The 20,400-nt window shown below is 44.7% G+C and overlaps 1 protein-coding gene across 4 annotated transcripts in view; it reads left to right on the forward strand.

Annotated features, from left to right (window-relative positions):
- Nucleotides 1-20,400, forward strand: part of ASIC4 (acid sensing ion channel subunit family member 4) — a 234,471-nt gene that overhangs the window by 192,323 nt on the left and 21,748 nt on the right. For 3 of the 4 annotated variants that reach the window (XM_063116834.1, XM_063116837.1, XM_063116836.1), the window contains 2 exons: nt 17,904-18,048; nt 18,838-18,965. In XM_063116834.1, the coding sequence (XP_062972904.1) occupies nt 17,904-18,048; nt 18,838-18,965 (273 nt within the window). Of the gene's footprint in view, nt 1-13,694; nt 14,286-17,903; nt 18,049-18,837; nt 18,966-20,400 lie in introns of those variants that run through there. The other variant, XM_063116835.1, reaches the window with a different exon arrangement.

The raw sequence follows: 20,400 nt of genomic DNA on the forward strand, positions 1-20,400 counted from the left end.
CAAGTTCAGCTTGCCGTCATGAACCCCATGCAGATGTGGTGCCTCTTGGCAAGTTTGATTTTGTCCCAAGTAGGCTAATGAAGCTCATCAGCAAGGTAGAGTGGCCCATTAAGGGTTCAGTTGCAGACTGCTTTCAGAATGCAAAAACAGGGGGAAGGATGGTTCTGGGACAGTTGGCAGCAGACAGCTTTGCCAGGTGGTTCACAAGTTTGCAGAACTAAGAGCTAGTGCTACTAACCAGAAGGCATTGTGCATTAATTCCAACATCCCCCCCCCCCCCTTTAATGGATTTTCTGTGGTAAGGAAAAAAGACAGAAGAAGTGATGGGGAAACACAGGAGGATTACAAGTGTAAGACCACAAAGTCTGGACCCTCCCCCTCTGTAAAAGTCCACGAATGAGGAAGGGCAAAGGCACCATAAAGCCTCAACTAGAAGTACCTTGTGTGACAGAAACCCCTTTCCTGTTTCCATAGGAAACATGGCCTTCATACGTGCAGTCTCCAGCATTTCCTGGGATCCTTGTGTACTGTTTAGTGGGGAGATTGAGCAGATGTGAGCTAAGGCCTTCTCTCTCATGGCACATACCTCATGGAACTTGCATCCCAAAGTGGCCCGCCAGAACCCTTCATTGCCGTTGTTGTTGTTGTTTAAAAACTTGGCATTTGGGCTGTAAAACAGTTTAAATATGTTTCTCTGTTGTAGTTGTTATTGTTTTAAAAAAGCATATGGCTTTATTATATTGTTTTTTAATTAGTTCATTATAAATCATCTACTTGATACCATCGCTACCCACCACATGTGGGGAATCTTCTCCTTCACTGGGCAAACCCACCTACAGGGTTTCTTATTTTTCTTAGCAAATGCTTATATCAGGGCCTAAGGAAATTCCTGCCGCTATAATTCAGAGTTCCACAAGCTGATACTTTACTTTTGCCACTAGTTATCTTAGGCCATAGCTAGACCTAAGGTTTATCCCTGGATCGTCCAGGGGTCAAACCTGTTCATCTAGGTGACACACAGGGGATCCAGTGCTCAGGCAAAGGTGAACCCTGGATGATCCCAGGATAAACCTTAGGTCTAGCTGTGGCCTTTTTCCTGCCTCAGAACTGACACCGAACAGCTACAGCTAACATAGGCCTTTCATACAGTAACAACATCAGGCCTCGGGCTTTATTGTGTTCTTTTTAAAATACTGTAAGTCATCTTCTCAAATTTTGCTGGGGGTGGGGGAAGATGATGATGATGATGATTTGTGTATGTTCTAACTACTATGCTAGCCACTTTGATTGCTATGATAGAAAGGTGGGATATACATCTTTTAAAAAGAAAACTACATAAAATAAATATATATGATTTCACCAATAAAACTGATATGGAACCTGCAGCAAAGAAAAGGAAGTTACTTTCCACAGTTCACATCCCATGACTGCCACATGAAGTTGCCAGGGTGCAACTCCAGGTTTTCTATCTAACTTAGATTTGCCACTGCCTCAAGATATAAGGCAGTAGTAGTGGTTTATCCTGTCTGCTCCCCCTTCCTTCATCTGCTGTGCACACCTCAAATCCAGCTCATTACAGCTAGCAAGAAGAGGACAACACACAACACGACTATGGGAGAAATGGATCATAAAAGCAGTAGCTGCCTTGTTTTCCACCACGTCAGGCAATTTAAGGCTGCAATTCCATACACCCTTTTTGGGGTTGGGACTATGAAGCACTGACCACACTGGGCCTTCCTTTCTAGTAAATAGGCTGCAGAGGTACAGTGCAAATCTCCAGGCTGCAACATGGCAACCCTATCTCCAGAGGCTGAGGGGAGCATTATTTCCCTGGACACCGTACAAACTTTTAACTGGAAGCTTCTTCCTTTCCTCCTGCTCCTATGAAAGGCCTTGTCTGTTCTGAAAAATTGGAGGACTGATATAATTTAAACATGGGTCTCCAACATGGTGCCCACAGGCACCAATGTGCCCGCAAGTGCCTCTCTTGCTGCCCACCAGGCTCCCTGCCTCTCCTGATTTTTATTTTATTTTTAAAAACATTTTTTTAAAACATGCACAAAAACCTGGTAGTCTAGCATGCTGCAAAGCGAAGTGCTGCCTGCAAGTGCCATCTTTACTTGGGTTCTTGGTCAAGTTACTTTTCTTTTAGTCCCACCTGTTTGTCTTCCAGGAAACATGCTGGCTGTGGAATGATGCTTGTAGGACTTTCTCTCTCTCTAAACATGCACAGGATTGTGCCCTAACTAGTTCAAAGGCTTAAGAAATGGTTAACTTTTAACTTTGACTAGTTAAATTTTTCAATAGTCAACTTTTAGCTTTAATTCTTTTTTAAAAGTTTAATTGTAACCTTTTAAAAACTGTACATTAAAGTTTCTTTCTTTGTTTGTTTAAAGTTCAAACCCAGTATTCCCAGAGTTTTCCCTGGCACACTTGCTAGGACCCTGAGCATCATCACATGGGGGGAAATCGTGTTTCCTTGCCATCGCTCTACCCGCATGTTTGTCCCTCATTTCAAATAAGGAAGTAAACAATGTGCACATGGCCCATTCAATGGGCCATTTTGATCACGCTGCTTCTGCACACAGCAGGAGATAGCGTCAACTTCTGTCTCAAAAACAATTTGGATTTACTGAGGTCTTTTTTGTCATGCGAAGAAGGCACATGGGATGCAGATGACATCATGAATAGGACCCACGAAATTCCGTGAGTGCCCAGTAATGAGCATTCAATAAAGAAAATCTAAGGCTTCTTGTTCAAGTGACAGATACACACTGTATGTATGCCTTCTTATGAGATATGGTCCGTTAAGAACTACACATCCTAGAGTTCCTTAGTTTTATGATTTTATTTATTTTATTTATTGCATTTCTGTACTGCCCAATAGCTGAAGAAGTCAACAAGGCAGCCAATTGGCTGTAGAAGAGGGAACGAGCCTAAACAAGGACAGACACTGATGGGAGGGAGCTATTTCTGCTGCTAAATTTACAGCCCCCAAAAGATATGTGAGGAAATAATTTAATGTACAAGTTTATAAGCCTATCAGAGATTTATGCCATGGGAATTTTGTGACGAAGATTCTTTCGGAATTCTAGACATCTTTAGAGTAGTGGTAAGTTTCCTGAAATAATAATCATCACCATTTGATATTAAAATGCATGCATCACAATATTTCTTTTTTGAAGTAAATGTGTGCTTTTAAAATGTATATTAAAAATCTATTTTTTTGCATTACATAAAAGTGTCCTTTAGAGTCCCCTGCCCCCAGGTGAAAACTGATCCGTTGTGCTTTTAAAATGTATATTAAAAATCTATTTTTTTGCATTACATAAAAGTGTCCTTTAGAGTCCCCTGCCCCCAGGTGAAAACTGATCCTTTAAAAATATCCTATGCCTCCTTCTGGCTCCCACAGCCTGGTCCTCAAAGCCTCACCCCCTGCTGCAGAGCTCCACAGCTCTTTGCATGAGCTTAAAATCTATTTTCTTCTTTATTATTTCAGAATAATGCATATCATTCAATTAGAAAAATTAAATAACATGATGGGGGTTAAGCAATGGTGGCCTAATTTAACAGTTATTTTTTCACAGTTACCTCATGACTACCCTGATCCTGCCAAAAGCAACGACTTAAAATGTGGATACGTTTTGTGCAGTCCAAAGGAAACAAAGATCAGTTGCACGTGGAGAGGATGAGAAGGATCTAACACAGATATTGTTATTCTGAAAACTGTATGACAAGTAACATTATTTTTAGTTAAAGCAGGGTGAGTTCTGAGTAAATTAGTTTGCGTCTGTGAGCCTATGGGAAATAAATCCACTCATTGCATTTGAAAATGAAAAAATAATGCTAATAGGCCATTGTATTTCACACATTTCTCACAAAATAACTTTTAACTGACTACTCGTTTCTTAACTTATCTTTTAACTAGTGAGAAGTAAAATGTTTAACTTAATTCAAGATAATTTAAAGGCTGCTAAATTGTAACTTTAATTAGTTACATTTTTCATCAGCTTTCCTCATGGCTGCTGTAGCACCCAAACGGCAGAACTCCCTCCCTAAAAAGATCCAATTTGGTTTACTTACATTTTAACTTTTAAAAATATCTTTCCTTTCTCTTTTATTCAGCTTTCGGTTTACTGCTTATCTTAATTTGTTTAATGTATTTTGTTTTTCAAGTAAGCTTGGGTGACCATACAAAAAGGAGGACAGGGCTCCTGTATCTTTAATAGTTGTATAGAAAAGAGAATTTCAGTAGTGTCATTTGTATGCATGCAGCACCTTGTGAAATTCCGTCTTCATCACAATAGTTAAAGCTGCAGGAGCCCTGCCCTCTTTTGTATCTGATCATGCTAGGCAGGGCTCCTGCAGCTTTAACTGTTGTGATGAAGAAGGAATTTCACACACCAATACCACCAACACCTCTGCCTCAAAATCAGGCAAAAACGCTCACTCACACACAGGTCAAACCAAACACTCCTCCTCCTCACCTGGATGTTCCCTAACAACCTCAGTTTACCTTCTCTCTCTCTCTCTCTCTCTCTCTCTCTCTCTCTCTCTCTCTCTCTCTCTCTCTCTTGCTTTCTTTTCTAGGAAGTTGGGTCTGCTTCAAAATGAAGCACTGGGCTGTAGCTGGCCACCATTTTTATTTTCTAAGAATGTCTCTGGAGCCCATGAGGCATTTTTCAAAATAAAGATGCCACTGGAGGCCAACGCTTCACTTTGCAGCATGCCAGCCTCCCCTTAATTTTGTTTTAATTAACTAAAGAAAAGAACTGCAAAACTTTTTTTAAATGAAGATGATCAGGGAGGCTGGCAGGCTCCATGGAATGTATCTACAGACACAATACAGCCAATGGGCACCATGTTGGAGACTACATAACTTATGAATTTGGGGATGCGGTTCTTTAGGGAGCATGCCACAAAGAGAGTCACACTTCCCTCTCTCAAATTATATACACCAGTTGCTGGGGAACATGGGCAGAGGGTGCTGTTGCACCGTGCCCAACTTGGGGATTCCTGGTCAACAGCTGGTTGGCCAATGTATCAACAGAATGCTGGACTAGATGGACCCTTGGTCTGATCCAGCATGGCTCTTATGTTCTTAAACTCTTCTCCACCCCCCACCCCGACAAGAGTTTGGACTAGGTCCTTGGTCTTCAGCATGTCACTTATTCTATTTAAATCCTGCTACTCAGGGCAGGCAAAACAGTGTACTTCTTCACATAGCACCTAGTTAAACTATGGAATTTGCTTCATCAAGACGTGGTGAGAATGGAGAATATCAGTAGTAGCTGTCAGTAGATGACTACTACTGATGATGGCTACTTATGCTATTTCCAGCATGCCGCCTCTGAATACTAGTTGCTGGGGGAAGAAGGCTATTGTCTTCCTGTGGACTTCCTCTAGGCACCTCATTGGCCACTATGGGAAACAGGATGCTGACCAGGTAGGCTTTTGTCAACAGCCCCATCTCCCTCCCTCCCCCCCCCACACACACACAGAGAGAGAGAGAGAGAGAGAGAGAGAGAGAGAGAGAGAGAGAGAGAGAAGTGGAGTCCCCCTTTCCCCTCAGGTAACACTGTCCCTGCTTCCACCAGCTCAGAGGTCCTGTTTGGTTAGGCACAGCTGCCACAGACATCGCACACCGGCAGGGTTAAATCAACCTATTAGGCAGAAGCTCCCAGCAAAATGACATTTCCTCTCTCCCAGCAGAGCCAGGAACCACCATCCTCAGCTCTGAGAAAAACTAATATAAAGCTGCCCTTGTGTGAAGGGCCCGATGGTATCGGGGATGGCGCAATAAATCTCAGCGAAGAGCACGTTCACTGAGACGGGCACAGCCTCAGCCACACGCATACGGCTACTCCGCTCTCTCAGAGACTCAGACACAGCTAGCTCTTTAGGACACCTCTGAATCTCTCTCTCACACACGCACGCACGCACACACCACCCTATATAACATGCACACCCAGCTATCTTTATCAGCAGCACTGATGCCCCCAGCAAACACACATGACTGTTCCTCTCCACTCCACAGGCCGATTAAACCTCAACTACAGAACTCACATGTACCTAACCCCGTGGCTGCCATCCTTTTTTGAGGCTCTGTGACTATGACAGCCAGAAATTCACTAAGTGCAGTTTTCTTTCCCTCAGCATGAAAACACTGTGATAAGGAAACGCACACCTGTTGATTTCCTGGTTGCCATCCAGTGGCTATAGGCACAAAGTCTGTCCATACGATCCAGGAGTTCTATGGACAGATACAGCACTACCCTTCTGGCCCAGGTATTCCTCCCTCCAGAGAAGGACAGTTTTACACTTTACATGCATGTACAGGTGTTTTACCAGCACAGACATTATACATCACTGCCTGTTACTCCAGACACTCAAGTACACAAACATACACACACACACACACACACACAGAGAGAGAGAGAGAGAGAGAGAGAGAGAGAGAGATTTCTTTCAATATAAGATAAATTGAATATCACCACTGCAGACACACACAATGAGTGTACACACTCTCACACACATTGTCCTACAGATATAAACATACAGGTATTCCCCATATGTGTACAGGCCAAAACAACTCTTGCAGACGTACACCCTCTTCTCTGGTATGCTGCTCTTGTCCAATCCGCCGCCCTCCCTATAGAGAGAGTTCTTCCCATATATATTTCCATTCCATAAATGCACAAAAAAATCCAAGAGTATGGTTCACAGAATTGAAAGGTACTAAAATATGAAGCAGCCCTTAAAACACCTCTTATCTGCCTTTAAGGCACACACATCCTCCCTCCAAATAAGTTGAGGGAGGGAGGGATAAACAAATGATGCTATTGCAATAGCTGAGGCTATTACCTCAAGGCTAACCTCCCTCCACACACCCTCCCTCCACACCCTTTATTCTTCATTCCCCTCCTTGGCTTTAGTTGTATGGCTGTGTGTGGTGGTGGCCGGCCAGTAAAGGATCTGGTGGAAACTCTCCTTAGGGAGCTACAGATTTTGCCAGTGACTGTAGCTGAGTGCCATTTGTTATCATTTAAGAACATCGATACATGCGGTAGCATCATAACGTTTGAAGTCACTCACAGCAGGGGGCCACAATTATGCACAGCTCTCTGGAACATGTCTTGGTACATACAAGTCTGTGCAGCCATTTCAAATGTGACAGTGTACATACTTTATACATACAGTGTACAGTCTTATAATACCTAACGTATTAGGAGGCCCTCAGTCTTCAGGGCCTGGAAGTGCAGAAGAATCTTAGTCTATAATATATAAAGAGGCAGTGTCATCTCCTTGCAAGTGCTGCCACCTGCTGTCTACTTGGAGAGTTGGTACTGTGAGCGCAGGCGATTTTTACTAGACTTTGAAACTAAAGAGGAGCCTAGGCTGAAAACTCTGCTAATGAGGTAAGATTAAGAGGGTGTGTGTAGAATAGCAGGTTGGGCTTTGTTTGCTTTTCATAATCATGCAAGGAAGTGCCACAATCTGCTCTACATTCTGTGATCCATCATTAATTGGACCCCGCTGCCTGGCTTTTTCGCATGAACACTTGTACCACCATGTCAAAAAATCCAGATGTTCAGTTTTTGACATTAGCTCTCTCTGCACTTGGTCAAAGTAAATGTGATTGAACTCCCAATGTAATTTTCTTCTTCAAAAAGCAGCTGCTGGGAACGGGAGGAATTTGCATCACAACCATTCGGGGAGGGGGGGGAGAGATCTGGATCAGGGCATGAAAGGGAGGCAGAGTCCAACTGTTTCTCCTGTGCTGTTGCCCCAATCCAACAGCAACATCACCTGTGCTGCTATTAGCAGTGGTGCAGGAGGATGACACACATGCAGGCACAAACATTTAAGAACATAATGAGATCCAGAGCACATACAAAGTACTTATCTGTGCAGGGTTCCAGACAGACTTAGATGTTTCTACCTGATGCATTTTCCACATGTGGTGCTTTCATGCTGGAAATCTATGACTTAGCAAGGCACATTCATGTACAAATGCAAGTGTAGGGGGTCAGCATTCAGGATAAGAATCCCTTAAACATGATGCAGGGACACATGGAACCACACACAAATAAATGCTCTATGTGTGTCTTGAGCCTTATTTAATGTAATGTTTGTGATGGCTTACTTAGGGAGTAATCCTATGGCCCCTAGACAGAGTCTGGGGAGCCATAGCATAATTCAGATTCCTGGATCCGAGGCCAGAGATAGTGCTACTCCCCCTGCAGATCCAGGAATCTGCACTCCCTGCTCCCTCCCCCTTGCACATGGAGAGAACTGTGTTGGCTGCATCTGAGCTCACAAAGGGGGTGTGCCAGTGGGTGGGGCGGGGCAGGGAGTGACAAAGACAGGATACAAGGTATCTCCATGCCTCCCCACCCTCCTTCCTCCAACTCTGAAGAGACCCAGCTAGACAGGCAAAAAAAAGCCTGACTAGTAAAAATGCAGAGTGGGAAGAAGCAGGGAGGTGGCATCGCCATAGGATTGCACCCTTAAATAATGCAGGATTCAATAAACTGATGTTATCTTGGCCTCTTAGACTTCAGCAGAGCCACTACCAGCTTCCTGTTAAAACAGAAACGAAGCCCAGCCTGAGCTAAAAGGCAGTAATTATTCTGGACTGAGGTCAAGATCTAACATTTGACCCAGAGACTATACTAATCTCTTCAAACCATTCTTAGCAGGATAGAATATCTTGGTATCCGATTATGTTGATGATGTGATCTATTTTAAGGCCTACAAATGCAAGGCGTATTGAGGAAACATAGGAAAATGAGCAAATGTATGTTTAAGTCAATTATCTGGCTTAATATAGAAAACAGAAATAAATAGTCACAGGATTAAAGCAGTGTGAAAAATAAAAATAAGCATGCACAATCTGGCTGCCTAATAAACATTGGCAAGTGTTGCCAAGACTTGCCAAAGCAGCCGTACATTTTTAAAGTCCTGAAATCCTAATCAAAAGCAGCTGCTTCCTACTTCTAGTTCCGAGTCACATCATGGATGCAAATTGACAAGAGTTTCTCCCAGTGGAGATCCATCACAGCCTTGGGCCATGTGGGAAACCATTTTTTTAAATACAAGCCTCTCTCTGTAGACATAGTTGGGCACCTGCTAAGGGCCCAGTCCAGGGTGACCCTATGAAAAGTTGAACAGGGCACCTGTATGTGTAACAGTTGCATAGAAAAGGGAATTTTAGCAGGTGGCATGTGTATGCATGCAGCACCTGGTGAAATTCCCTCTTCATCACAACATTTAAAACTGCAGGAGCTATATTAGAGTGACCAGATACAAAAGAGGGCAGGGCTCCTGCAGCTTTAACTGTTGTGATGAAGAGGGAAATTCACCAGGTGCTGCATGCATACAAGTGACGCCTGCTGAAATTCCCTTTTCTACGCAACTGTTAAAGATACAGGAGCCCAGTCCTCCTTTTCATATGGTCACCACACTGTCAGGAGCTCACAAGCAGTTTGTTAATCTTGATTGTTCTCTCATATTTAGTAGATAGGGCAAAGGTAATATCATTTCTTCTTTTTCCAATTCAAGTCTTCCCATGCTTGCTTGCTTGCTTGCTTGCTTATTTATTTATTTATTTATTACATTTTTATACCGCCCAATAGCCAAAGCTCCCTGGGCGGTTCACCAAAATTAAAACCATGAAGAGTATAAAAACCAACAAATTTAAAACACAAATACAAAATACAATATAAAAAGCACAACCAGAATAAAACCATACAGCAAAAAATAATATAGGTTAAAATATGAGATTAAAACAGCAAAGTTTAAATTTAAGTTAAATTAGTTGTTAAAATACTGAGAAAATAAAAAGGTCTTCAGCTGGCGATGGGAAGAAAACAATGTAGGTGCCAAGCAAACCTCTCATGCTTGTGGAGCTGTACCTAGCAGGGCACCACCTATGCACAAGACGACTCTGACCCAATGTTTGCAAATGCCCAAACGACCTTGGGGGTGGGGGGAATCCCTCCCAAAAAGTCCAAGGAGGACTCCATGGCAGGGAATGTTCACTGGGTAAATGCAGGAGGGGAACCAAAGCTGACAACTGAGTGGGTGAAGTGGGGAATAGAAAGGAAAGTGAGGGGGAGAAAGAGGCAGATGTAAAAGGGTTAGAATGAACCTTCTCATTATCTGGATAGGTCATTTCCTAGTTCACACTGAAAAGCTATTTTTAAATGTCCCCAGGGACAAAACTTGAGAGCTATCTATAGTCATCAGTGGAGAAACCCAAAGTTTTTAATGTAGCTGAGATTGGGCACAAGTGTGTTCACCACACCCAAAACATCCCAGAATGGAAAGGAGGGGGGGGGGGGGGGACAAAACAGCCCAAGAAGGACTGGGTATGCTCAGTGGGTACAGAATGCTGACTGACAGCTGCAGAAAAAGTGAATTTGCACTATTGTAGCTGTGCACTCGTTAACCTAGATGTCTTGCAAATTTTAAGAAATATATATATATATTAACAAAAACTAAACCTAGCTTCGTCATGATTCACAATTTTGTTTCAAGTCCTCCAACCCTTTTCAGCACAAACTACATCAACTTTATTAGTGTGAGCATGGATGCACAAATTAAAATGCACAAATTCATGGCTTATTAAAAATGAAAAGCCCAAGCTTGCAATTCCAGAAGGAAGAATGTATAAATCATAAATGCAGAAAGATTAGTACTTTGACAGCTAGGGATAATGAAATGAAAATGAAACAAGATGTCGCAGGATGCACCATAACAATAGCACCAGTTGGCACAGATTGGGTAGCTCTCATGAATTTGCTAACATCACCATAAGTTCAGAGGCTATCTATCCATGTATCTCTTTCTACACACACACTGCTGAGCTATGGTAGTACCTGGCGCAAACTAAATATGAATTACATGGCCTTCATTTTGAGGTTAGTTCAACATTACACAGAAGCAAAACCAGGTTTGCTCCCATGTACACTCAACAGGAAGCTGCAGGCAGTTGGGGCTCCCTGATGAGTACACCTGCATGATATAACGTTAACTTCTTACTTTACATTTCAGTGTACAGCTAAAAAGAAAAAAGTAATGTGAGAAAGGGCCTCCCTCTTTTAAAGATGCTCGTTCTCCCCAAATGTCTGAGTGTTTCCCGTTTGATGAGTGTCTCTGTCCATTATTTACAATTCTGTGGATAGTATCCAGTGGGCTGTATCCAGTCATAGTCTAACCTAAGTCTCATTTATTTCAATGTTCTCAGGATGCCAAAGATGTTTTATTTCAAATGGGCTCCTTTTTTTCTGACCTGACTTGGATGTTCACCTCCTTTTGGTTTTTTGTTCCTAACATTGGCTGCAACCCTACGGTTTGGAAGTAAGATAAGCAGCTCTTGCTTCTGATACAAAACAGTTCCATGCCTTTAACAGCTACATGACAAGCGCAGCAGGCAAAAACGCTAAAGGCACAAGAGCCCTGTCAGGAATAAAAGTTGGCAACCCTAGCTGAAAGGCTTGTGTAGTTTGGCAGCCTACTTGACAAAGGGCAGTTTTTCCCAAGCCCCTGGCCTAACCCTCTGCAAATGTCATGCACTCCTTGTTAGGGGGATTGAAGGAACACGAAAGCCTCATTTGTACCCTGGCACCCCATAGCCCTCAGGATTTGGGGTGGGGGTGTGAAATGCTGCCTCCCACCGCCCTGAAGGAGAAAGGAAGGTCAGGCACAGAAGAGGCTGGTGCCTCTGCAATGCTTAATTACTGAGGGAGATCAGCTCCAATTGTTGGCTGTAATCAATATTTATTAATTACCACAATTAATTGTGATGCAGAATTAGGGTGGTAATGAGTGGAGTATGTAATCAGGAAGGGCTCGTTAGGCAACCTGCGAGCTAGACAGGGGGCAAGCTGGCAGGCAGCCACTTGAGAGCCCTCTGGGAGTGACGAGAACAGCAGAAACAGACAGGAAGGCTTTGAGGCGGGAGGGAACAGGGCAGCGCCAGCAGGCAGGTGTATAAAGGAACTTGTGCGCGCTTAGTTCCTGGTGCTCTGTGATCCACGTTAGGCCCAAACTGGCCTTCTTCATTGGCATCCTCACCTTGATGTGGTGGCCCTCATCAAGCATGATCGGCCCTCACCCTGCTAGGATGAGGTGAGACTATGAGCTATTGACATTCCTGTGGAACAGAGAGGAGGAGATAGCCTTTAGAAAGCTGGGGGAAAGGCTGTCCCTTTTGTCAGATCATGGTTGATCATTGGTTCTTCTTGGGTGGAGGGGGAAATGCCTCAGGGTGGGGTGGAGGAGAGGATGCCATGTTGATGGGTGGAGTCAGAATGGTCAGGTTTGATAGGAAACAGTAGGGTGAGGTTTCCAGGATATGCCAATGTGAGACCCATTCTACCCATTGAAAGGAGCACCTGGGCCATGCTGCTCGTCCACCCCCCAAGGTTGTGTAGCTCTCTCACCACCATGTTGCACATCTGAGGAGGGGAAGCGCATGTGCATTGACTACTACATGTGTTGGCATCCATGGGAGCTGGAACCCCAATCATGTGGAGTTCCAGCGTCCATAGATGTATGTAAGCTTCCCCTTCTCAGCTGTTGTTACCATGTGGATGAGGGTGTTGATGATAATATAGTAAATCAGGGATGTGGAACCCAACTGAATGGACAGCAGTAGTTTCAGGCTCTTCGCTTTCCCAAGGGAGCTGAGAACTCAGCATTCTGCCATGTCTGATGCAGGGAAGCATACTCTGGGAAAACGTTGTCACTGCATAACACTAGCAAACAAGGGCTCAGTGCTGCCTCAGTATCTGCACTGAACTGACAGTGGTTCCCTTTGAACACTAGACAGCTCCCCCACCCACATGTTGAAGGTGGTATTGATTAAATGGTTCTGTTGGCAGTAATGCAGGTGCATAGAATTCGCAGGGAGGGGTTGTCCTTGGCCCTAAATCAAAGGAGAGAGAAGGGCGAGAGGTACTGGGGGTGAGAGAAGGGTAGATCACACCAGGCATAGTCACAGGAAATCTGATTTTGGGCTGCACTGAGAATCCTTTGGTGCCCGCAAGCAGGGGATTTAGTACTCAGACCTAACAATTCAGACATAACCTGTTGTTGTTGTTGTTGTTTGTTTATTTCGGTCATAGACCAGCACAACAGAAAACATCATCACAATAATATTAAAAAACCCAATATACAATAAAATACATACATAGAATCCATAAAACGCGGGGCAGTTCACCTTTACCATGCATAGGGCGCAGGCTCTCGGTCTGCTCTGTGTGGGGTGGTCCCAGCTAGCAGGTAACTGCTGAGTGTGGAAGCCAACACAAGGTCAGTTAAGTGGGCAAAGCATGTGCCAAGCTGAATGCAAAGCCCTCCCCAGGAGAAGAGTGGCAACCTGTTAGCACCTTCGGCCCCCTCTCACCTGAGATGGAAAAGGATTTTTGAAGAATTAAGGGCAAAGAGAGGGTGTTGATGTAGGGATCTGCCCCTCCCCTCGCTGATCACAGAGAGCAGCTAGAGGCATCTGACACAATTGGCACACAGTGGCGGAGGGGACTGTGGGCTCCCTGCAGAAAGCAAAACATTGCAGACAAGGATCTTGGTTTCCTTACGTAGAGTGCAAGGGAAGAGCTAAAGCACTTTGTCTCTGGGCACAGCCTGACCACATCTGTTGAGCCAGGAGTTTCTCAGCAGGTTTGAAGATGCCCCTGTCCTGCTGTCCAGATGGGTGCCCTCCTGTGCCTGACTTGGATGGCTCCCTGGCCCAGGTCACCACCCGCTTCCTGCGTGTGACCAAGCTGCATGGCCTCCACTACATGGGCTCCCACCAGCAGTCATGGGCACAGCGCCTAATCTGGAGTGGGGCCTTCTTGGCATCTCTGGGGCTGCTATGTACCTGGTCAGCCAACCGGATGCAATACCTGCAGTCGAAGCCAGTGCACACCAGAGTGCACATGCGCTGGGGCCCACAGATGCAATTCCCAGCGGTCACCTTCTGCAACCACAACCCGGCACGCTTCCTCCAGCTCACAAGGCCCGATCTGTATTCAGTGGGGCACTGGCTGGGGCTGACCGACAAGAACCACTCGCTGCTATCCAATGTCCTGAAGGAGCTTCCTGAAGAGCAACGGCCCTGGCTCAGCCGCCTGGCCAACTACTCGCGGTTCCTGCCTCCACGCCTCTCTCCGCACACAATGGAGAGCTTCTTCCATCGCATGGGGCATCAGATTGAGGACATGCTGCTGGAATGTCACTTCCAGGGCAAACCTTGTGGGCACCAAGACTTCACCCCTGTGAGTGGCTTCCATTCTGTACCTAGTCTTGGGGAGAAGGAGGAAGTAAAAGACTTAAGGATGCATAGCCAGGATCATGGGGAACAACATAGTTAATCCTTAAAACACTTGAATCACTCTTTTGCATATGCAAGAGGGAAAGGGAACGAGTTGGAGGATTTGTTTACTTTTTCAATGCATGCTTGAAAAGCAGTTCAATGATTCTCATCTGTTTTAGTAGCTTGGATGAGGCGGGTAGTGATTCGGTTTTAACAAATTAATCCAGAATTGAAGAGTCTGAATTTGTAATATGCCAGAAGGATGCAGACACCAGGGAGTAGGTTGCTCTGTAGAGCAAGAGTGGGCAACTCTTTCAGCCCATGGGCCAAATTAATTTTCAGAGAAGCTGTCAGTGGCCGCATTCTAGTGGTGGGTAGGGTCAAGGGCAAGAAGGAGTGGGGCCCAAATGCTTAAAATACCAGCATATTTTGCCTTAAAGCTCTTACTGCCAGTAACTCATCCTTAGGAGAGGCCTTTCAGTCTTTTTGAATGGGGAAAACTGGAGGAAAGCTGGGGGGAAAACCCAAATGATTGGCAGGTATAGGGAAGGGTGTGTGGTCAAGAAAATGGGGTGTGGCTATCTGGGGACCTGGAGGACCGGATTGGAACCCCAGGTGGGCCAAATTTGGCCTTCCAGCCTGAGGTTCCCCACCACGGCTTTAGAAGATGGTAGCCGAACCTAGGCCATCGAAAGTGGTGGTGCATTGGTATCACTGATCTTCAACTTCATGGGTCCAGCACCCTCCTATCTTTTCAAAGACAGCATTCCTCCCTCTGGCAAATAAACTACATAAAACGTCGGTGTTGACAGTACTGGGCTAGAGGGACCAATGGTCTGACTCAGTCTAAGGCAGCTTGGGATGTTCCTATGTGATTCAGACCATCGCTGTCTATCCTTGATCATCAGGCAATAGGCTCTACAGCTGAGCTACAAAACAAACATGGCACTGAGGACAGCCTGGCACTGTTGCTATGATGGTATTTGCTACCCTGATCCACTTAGTCCCATGTAACCTGTTAGCTGGTCCAAAGTGATTGTGCAACTGGGTGGGTGGTGGCTACTCTGTGGCTTTCTATGGGTGTGCAGAGCATGCAGCTTGGAACATGCCTCTGAAGGCTCTGCAGTGCGCAAGAGCACCATGGCAGGTGCTCAGAGATTCCTTGGCAGAAAGGCCCATGTGGAAAAAGGAGCCCTGCAGGCAGGGAATTTGAGAAAGACTGGCCTCAGCCATACTTTGTGAATGGTCCTAAATGGGTGCTAAACCAATCACAGATGGGGAAAGTGGATAAGCTAGAGCCCCCTTCGCATGTGAATTTCAAGACTAGTGCAATCACCATGCGATGAATGGGGAGCAAGGCTGTGCAGCCACTATGCCTACACGCCACCAAAACACAGGAACGATATCATTTGCATATGCTGATTTGTACATATGGATACAAATGTAGAAATAGTTACTATAATGTAAATAAAAAGACAATGCTTCTCACCGTACTGGGGAAGACTGTGACCAGGTGACCCATGTGCCTTGCTCAGACTGTTGTCCAGGTGCTCACTGTGGATGGGCAACTCCAAAAACCCTGGCTGCTCCCGGTTCTGAGGGTTCTTTACCTTTAAATTTGATAGCTCTTCAAATACAGGATGCCTTAAAAGAGAGGACTATCCTCCATAGTGTAGGACACCTCCTCCCCCCCCCAGCACATTGAAGAAGCCCATACTTGGGCAGCAGCTCATGCATCAGCTTTCATGCGATCAGAATTCTTGACCACATGGGTGTCCCAATCTGGCAGAAGCCTATATGGGAGCAGCGGTTCATGCATAAGCTTCTTCCATGCACATGTCCCCACCAACACATGGGGGTGGGAGCAGCAGTGCAGCCCACTCTCCGCTGTTTACAATGCCCCTTTCATATAACTCACACATATAAATTACCCAGGAACCAGTAGAGGCTGTGAGTCCATTCCGGGTTGCAGCCAGAACCAGCCAGAACTCTAAAGGAGCTATCCAAGGTGCTGAACCCTAGCCCTAAAATCAGTTCAATACCTTGAATAGCTCCTACTGAGTTCTGGTTGAAACCCTGAATGGCTTCACAGCCCCACCAAAATCTGAGCTACCAGCCTCCACTGCCATGACCAATGGAACAACCCAGAAAGTGGAGGATTACAAGGCTTGCACTGGGGGAGCAAAATATTTGGAGAGAATGAAGTGATGAATACCATTGCAGTGGACCAGGATACTATGCAATCTAAACTTCGATCTTAGCACCGTGTGAGGATGCTACAATTTGAGAAAACAACAACAACAACCATGAAATACAGGCTAAGCTTCCATTTTAGTTTCCTTAGCAATCAATATTGCTTCCCCCTAGTGCCTCAACAGCATTCCTATTGTACCTATCTCCCTTAATAAACTACTTGTTTGTTTTGACGTAAACTACCAGTTCTGTGCAGTTTAAGGTGCTGAACTGGGATGATCAAGGTATCGCATGCATCTGGACTCTAATAGAAATGAACAGGTCCTGAAATATTGCTGATGGATCCCAAAGCGTTCAGGGATCAGTCAGGTCAGACTGGTGGTGGCCAAGGAAAGCGATAATTGCTGCAGCATGATTGGTAAATATGAAGGAGGGAGAGGAGGGCATTCTCAGGGTGCTTTGAGGGAGCAAATGGGTTTCTTAAGAGTCCTAGATGTGGGAGGGGCCATTATCACAATATGTGGGATACCAGAATCTGCGTGTGATGTTTGCACTCTCACTCTGGGATCTTGTGATACTGCAGGCTGATGTATTTCTTGCATTTATCCAAGCTCTCTTCTTACCATGTGCAATCAACACATGAGGAGAGGGACCCCTCCATATGACCAATGATTTTTGAGGTTCCTTAATCATGTGGAAAGCCTCCATGGATACAGGAGGCTCTCCTCTTCAGACAACCGCCTCACATGGGACAGCAACGGAGAGGGGCAGGGCTGGAGTGCTCTCTCCCTTCATGCGTTGATTGCGCATGGTAAGAAGAATGCCTGAATAGGGCTATCTTCCCAACATCCTACCTCTCCTGACCTCCAAGGATCAGGTACAGTTTGCCCACATATTTTAAGGCATGAAGTCTATGTCACACAATTGTAAGAGCCCTTCTAATGGATCAGATCGAAGTCCCATGTAGTCCAACATCTTGTTTCTCATGAGGGTGAGAAGCCCCCAAACAGGGTATGTCCTCCGACGCCCCATAGAACATGGGGCTCTTTCTCACTCATGTATGTCTCCCTCCCAGCTTCTGCCTATGCAGTCTCACTCCTCTCTGGCTTCAGGCAGGATATTTAGCTCTCTACTCTGCTGCGGTGGCTTGTCCCCGGCTTTGATTAAAGTAGCCAGGTGGCTGAAGGACCACCTTGCTAGCAGATGAACTGTTTAAATCTTGTCAGGTAAGTCATGGTGACAGACTGAGGAAAGGATGAGCCTAGAGATGGAATAGCAGATCGGGTCACAAGCTTTGGCAGAGGTGAATGGGAAGTTTCTGGCTACCTTGGCATGTACAGTATCTGCTGAGCTGCTTTGCCTGATGGCCCCCTCTATTTCTTCACAGGTCTACACCCGCTATGGGAAATGCTACACATTCAATGGTGATCGAAACAAGCCACGGGTGACTCGCCAGAGTGGAATGGGCAACGGGCTGGAGATCATGTTGGATATCCAGCAGGAGGAGTATCTGCCCATCTGGAGAGAGACCAGTAAGAGCTGGAGCGGTGCTTGGATAGGGACCAAAGGGTGGAAAATCTGGAATCTTTATGTCAGCAGGATTCATCCATGCTCCCAAGCTTCCTTTCACTTTCCCTGTGCTAGTCCTTGCTCTCCTGGTACCTGATCACCTCTGTTATGCATCGTAGATGTCGCTGTCCAGCCCCAAAAGCCAGCGGAGGGAGGGGAGGGTAGTCAACTGAGTCACTAACTATCTGTGTGTCTCCTGGGGGAAATAATTAAAGGGCCATTAAAATATGTACAGCAGAAAGAAAAACTAATAGGGAACGTTCTACACGCTATTCAAAGAGTTAAGAAATTCAATACCTGAATAGCCATTTTTATTTATTTATTTTTCTATTGTACTAATAATACTTACATACCACTTAATATAATAAAATCTCTAAGGAGTTTACATATATTGCAACTATATAGATGGTTTATTTATATGCAGATTTCATACAAATAGCCAAACAATTTGAATGCGCTTGTGTATACAAAATCTGGTGATCCTGGCAACGTACTTGTGTGGTTGTTGTTTTTAAAAAGATAAGATATAGTGATAACTGCAATAATTGGATAACTATGAATGCATTTAATATTTGATAAGCAATGGTTCCCCTTGATAAAGCAGGAATCAGCTGCCCTGATTGCAAAGGATAGGGATGTATAAATGCAACAGGTAGCGTGAATATATCACACTCGTAGAGTAATTGTGCATGAATTTATTCAGCAGCGGTCTAGTAAAGCCATAACTATGGCATGATTGCTTCTCCCTGTAGATGAGACATCATTTGAAGCCGGGATTCGGGTACAGATTCACAGCCAGGATGAACCACCCTACATCCATCAGTTGGGGTTTGGAGTCTCTCCTGGTTTCCAGACCTTTGTGTCCTGCCAGGAGCAACGGGTAAGAGCCAAGAGATGGGCTGGAAGGAGCAGGGGAGGGGATGCTCCAGTTTCAGGCTTGGAGAATGGCAAAGCCCATAGCGAGAGATGCCTCTGGTGTAGATACAAGCTGTCCCAGCCACATTGAGCAGAGTGATAAGGATGAAATATCTCTCCCTTCAGTTACTGTTTATCCCTGAAATCCCCCAAGAGCTGTCATAGATGGCACCAATGTGGTGGCTTTAATAACACGGTAGTCGTCTAGTCTTGAATGTCAATGTAAAAAGAGACATTTGATATTTTGGGAATTCATAAGATTCTTATTTGTTTTGTTTCAGCCAGCCAGACTAGCTGGGGAGAGGAAGGAGCATAGGCAGAATTTCAGTGAACTATTAAGACATCTCTCTCACCCAACACCAGCCCACATACAGAAGCCAGATTATGGTAGTAGGGTCAACTCCATTTAGCAGATCATACCATGGGACTGCATGGATATTTTAATCCGACCTTTGCATGCCAAGGAGTTAAATAAAGCTCTACATGCTGACAGCCAAAAAATCCGGCAACATGACACATCTTAATGCTATTCAGGAAACTCTATACCTTTTCAACTAACTCTAATGCAATTTGAGTGAGATGCTGAAGTGTTTGAAGTTCTTTCGAGGTGGTTGTTTTTGTCTTTCAAAAAACCCTTTTTAATGGGCAAATCTACACTACAGACTTAAATTGGCGTAACGGTTATTCCACCTTTCCAGGGAATTGTGGCAACAGTAGTTCAGTAGAATAAAAGGGATCTCTGACCAAAAGAAAGAAAGAAAGAAAAAGAAATCTCAGCATTTCACCAAACTACAACTCCCAATATTCTTTGGGAAGCCAAGAAAGTTTTTTAGTGTAAATAAATATGTTTGAAGAGGAAAAGGATGGATTAATTGATTGATTATTAATGGCCGTGGAGGAGATGCCAAAATGACTGCTTCTCCACGAGGCATTAGAGTAAGAAGAAAAGCTTAAGATGGTAAAACAGAAATCCAACAGTCAGAGGAAACTATGTAGGGATATTTCAATACAGGATCCAGAAACCCAATCCAAGATGTTGTCCTTTGACAAGTATCCCTTCATCAGAAAAGACATTCAGTGAACTGTGCCAATTTAGTGCCTCCTTTCCCTCTCCCACCACATTCAGATTAAACTTCACCAATGCCACCTAGCTTTGTTTTAATTTTAGCTCAGCTTCAGCACTAGGCAGTGGGCAATTTAAATTTTTTCATACATACCAATGAATTGGCATATGCAGATGAAGACTGTCTTCCCTCCAGCCGGGTGGCTACTCTGATTATTCATCAAAAGCTTCATTTGTAGGCTCAAAGAATTCCACAGCATTACAATAAAAGAAAATGTTCACAGTAAAAAAAAAACGTTAAGTCAACATTTTGTCATTTGATGGTTCATTTCTTTGC

This window comes from Elgaria multicarinata, chromosome 2 (genome assembly GCF_023053635.1).
Source record: "Elgaria multicarinata webbii isolate HBS135686 ecotype San Diego chromosome 2, rElgMul1.1.pri, whole genome shotgun sequence".
Lineage (NCBI taxonomy): Eukaryota > Metazoa > Chordata > Lepidosauria > Squamata > Anguidae > Elgaria > Elgaria multicarinata.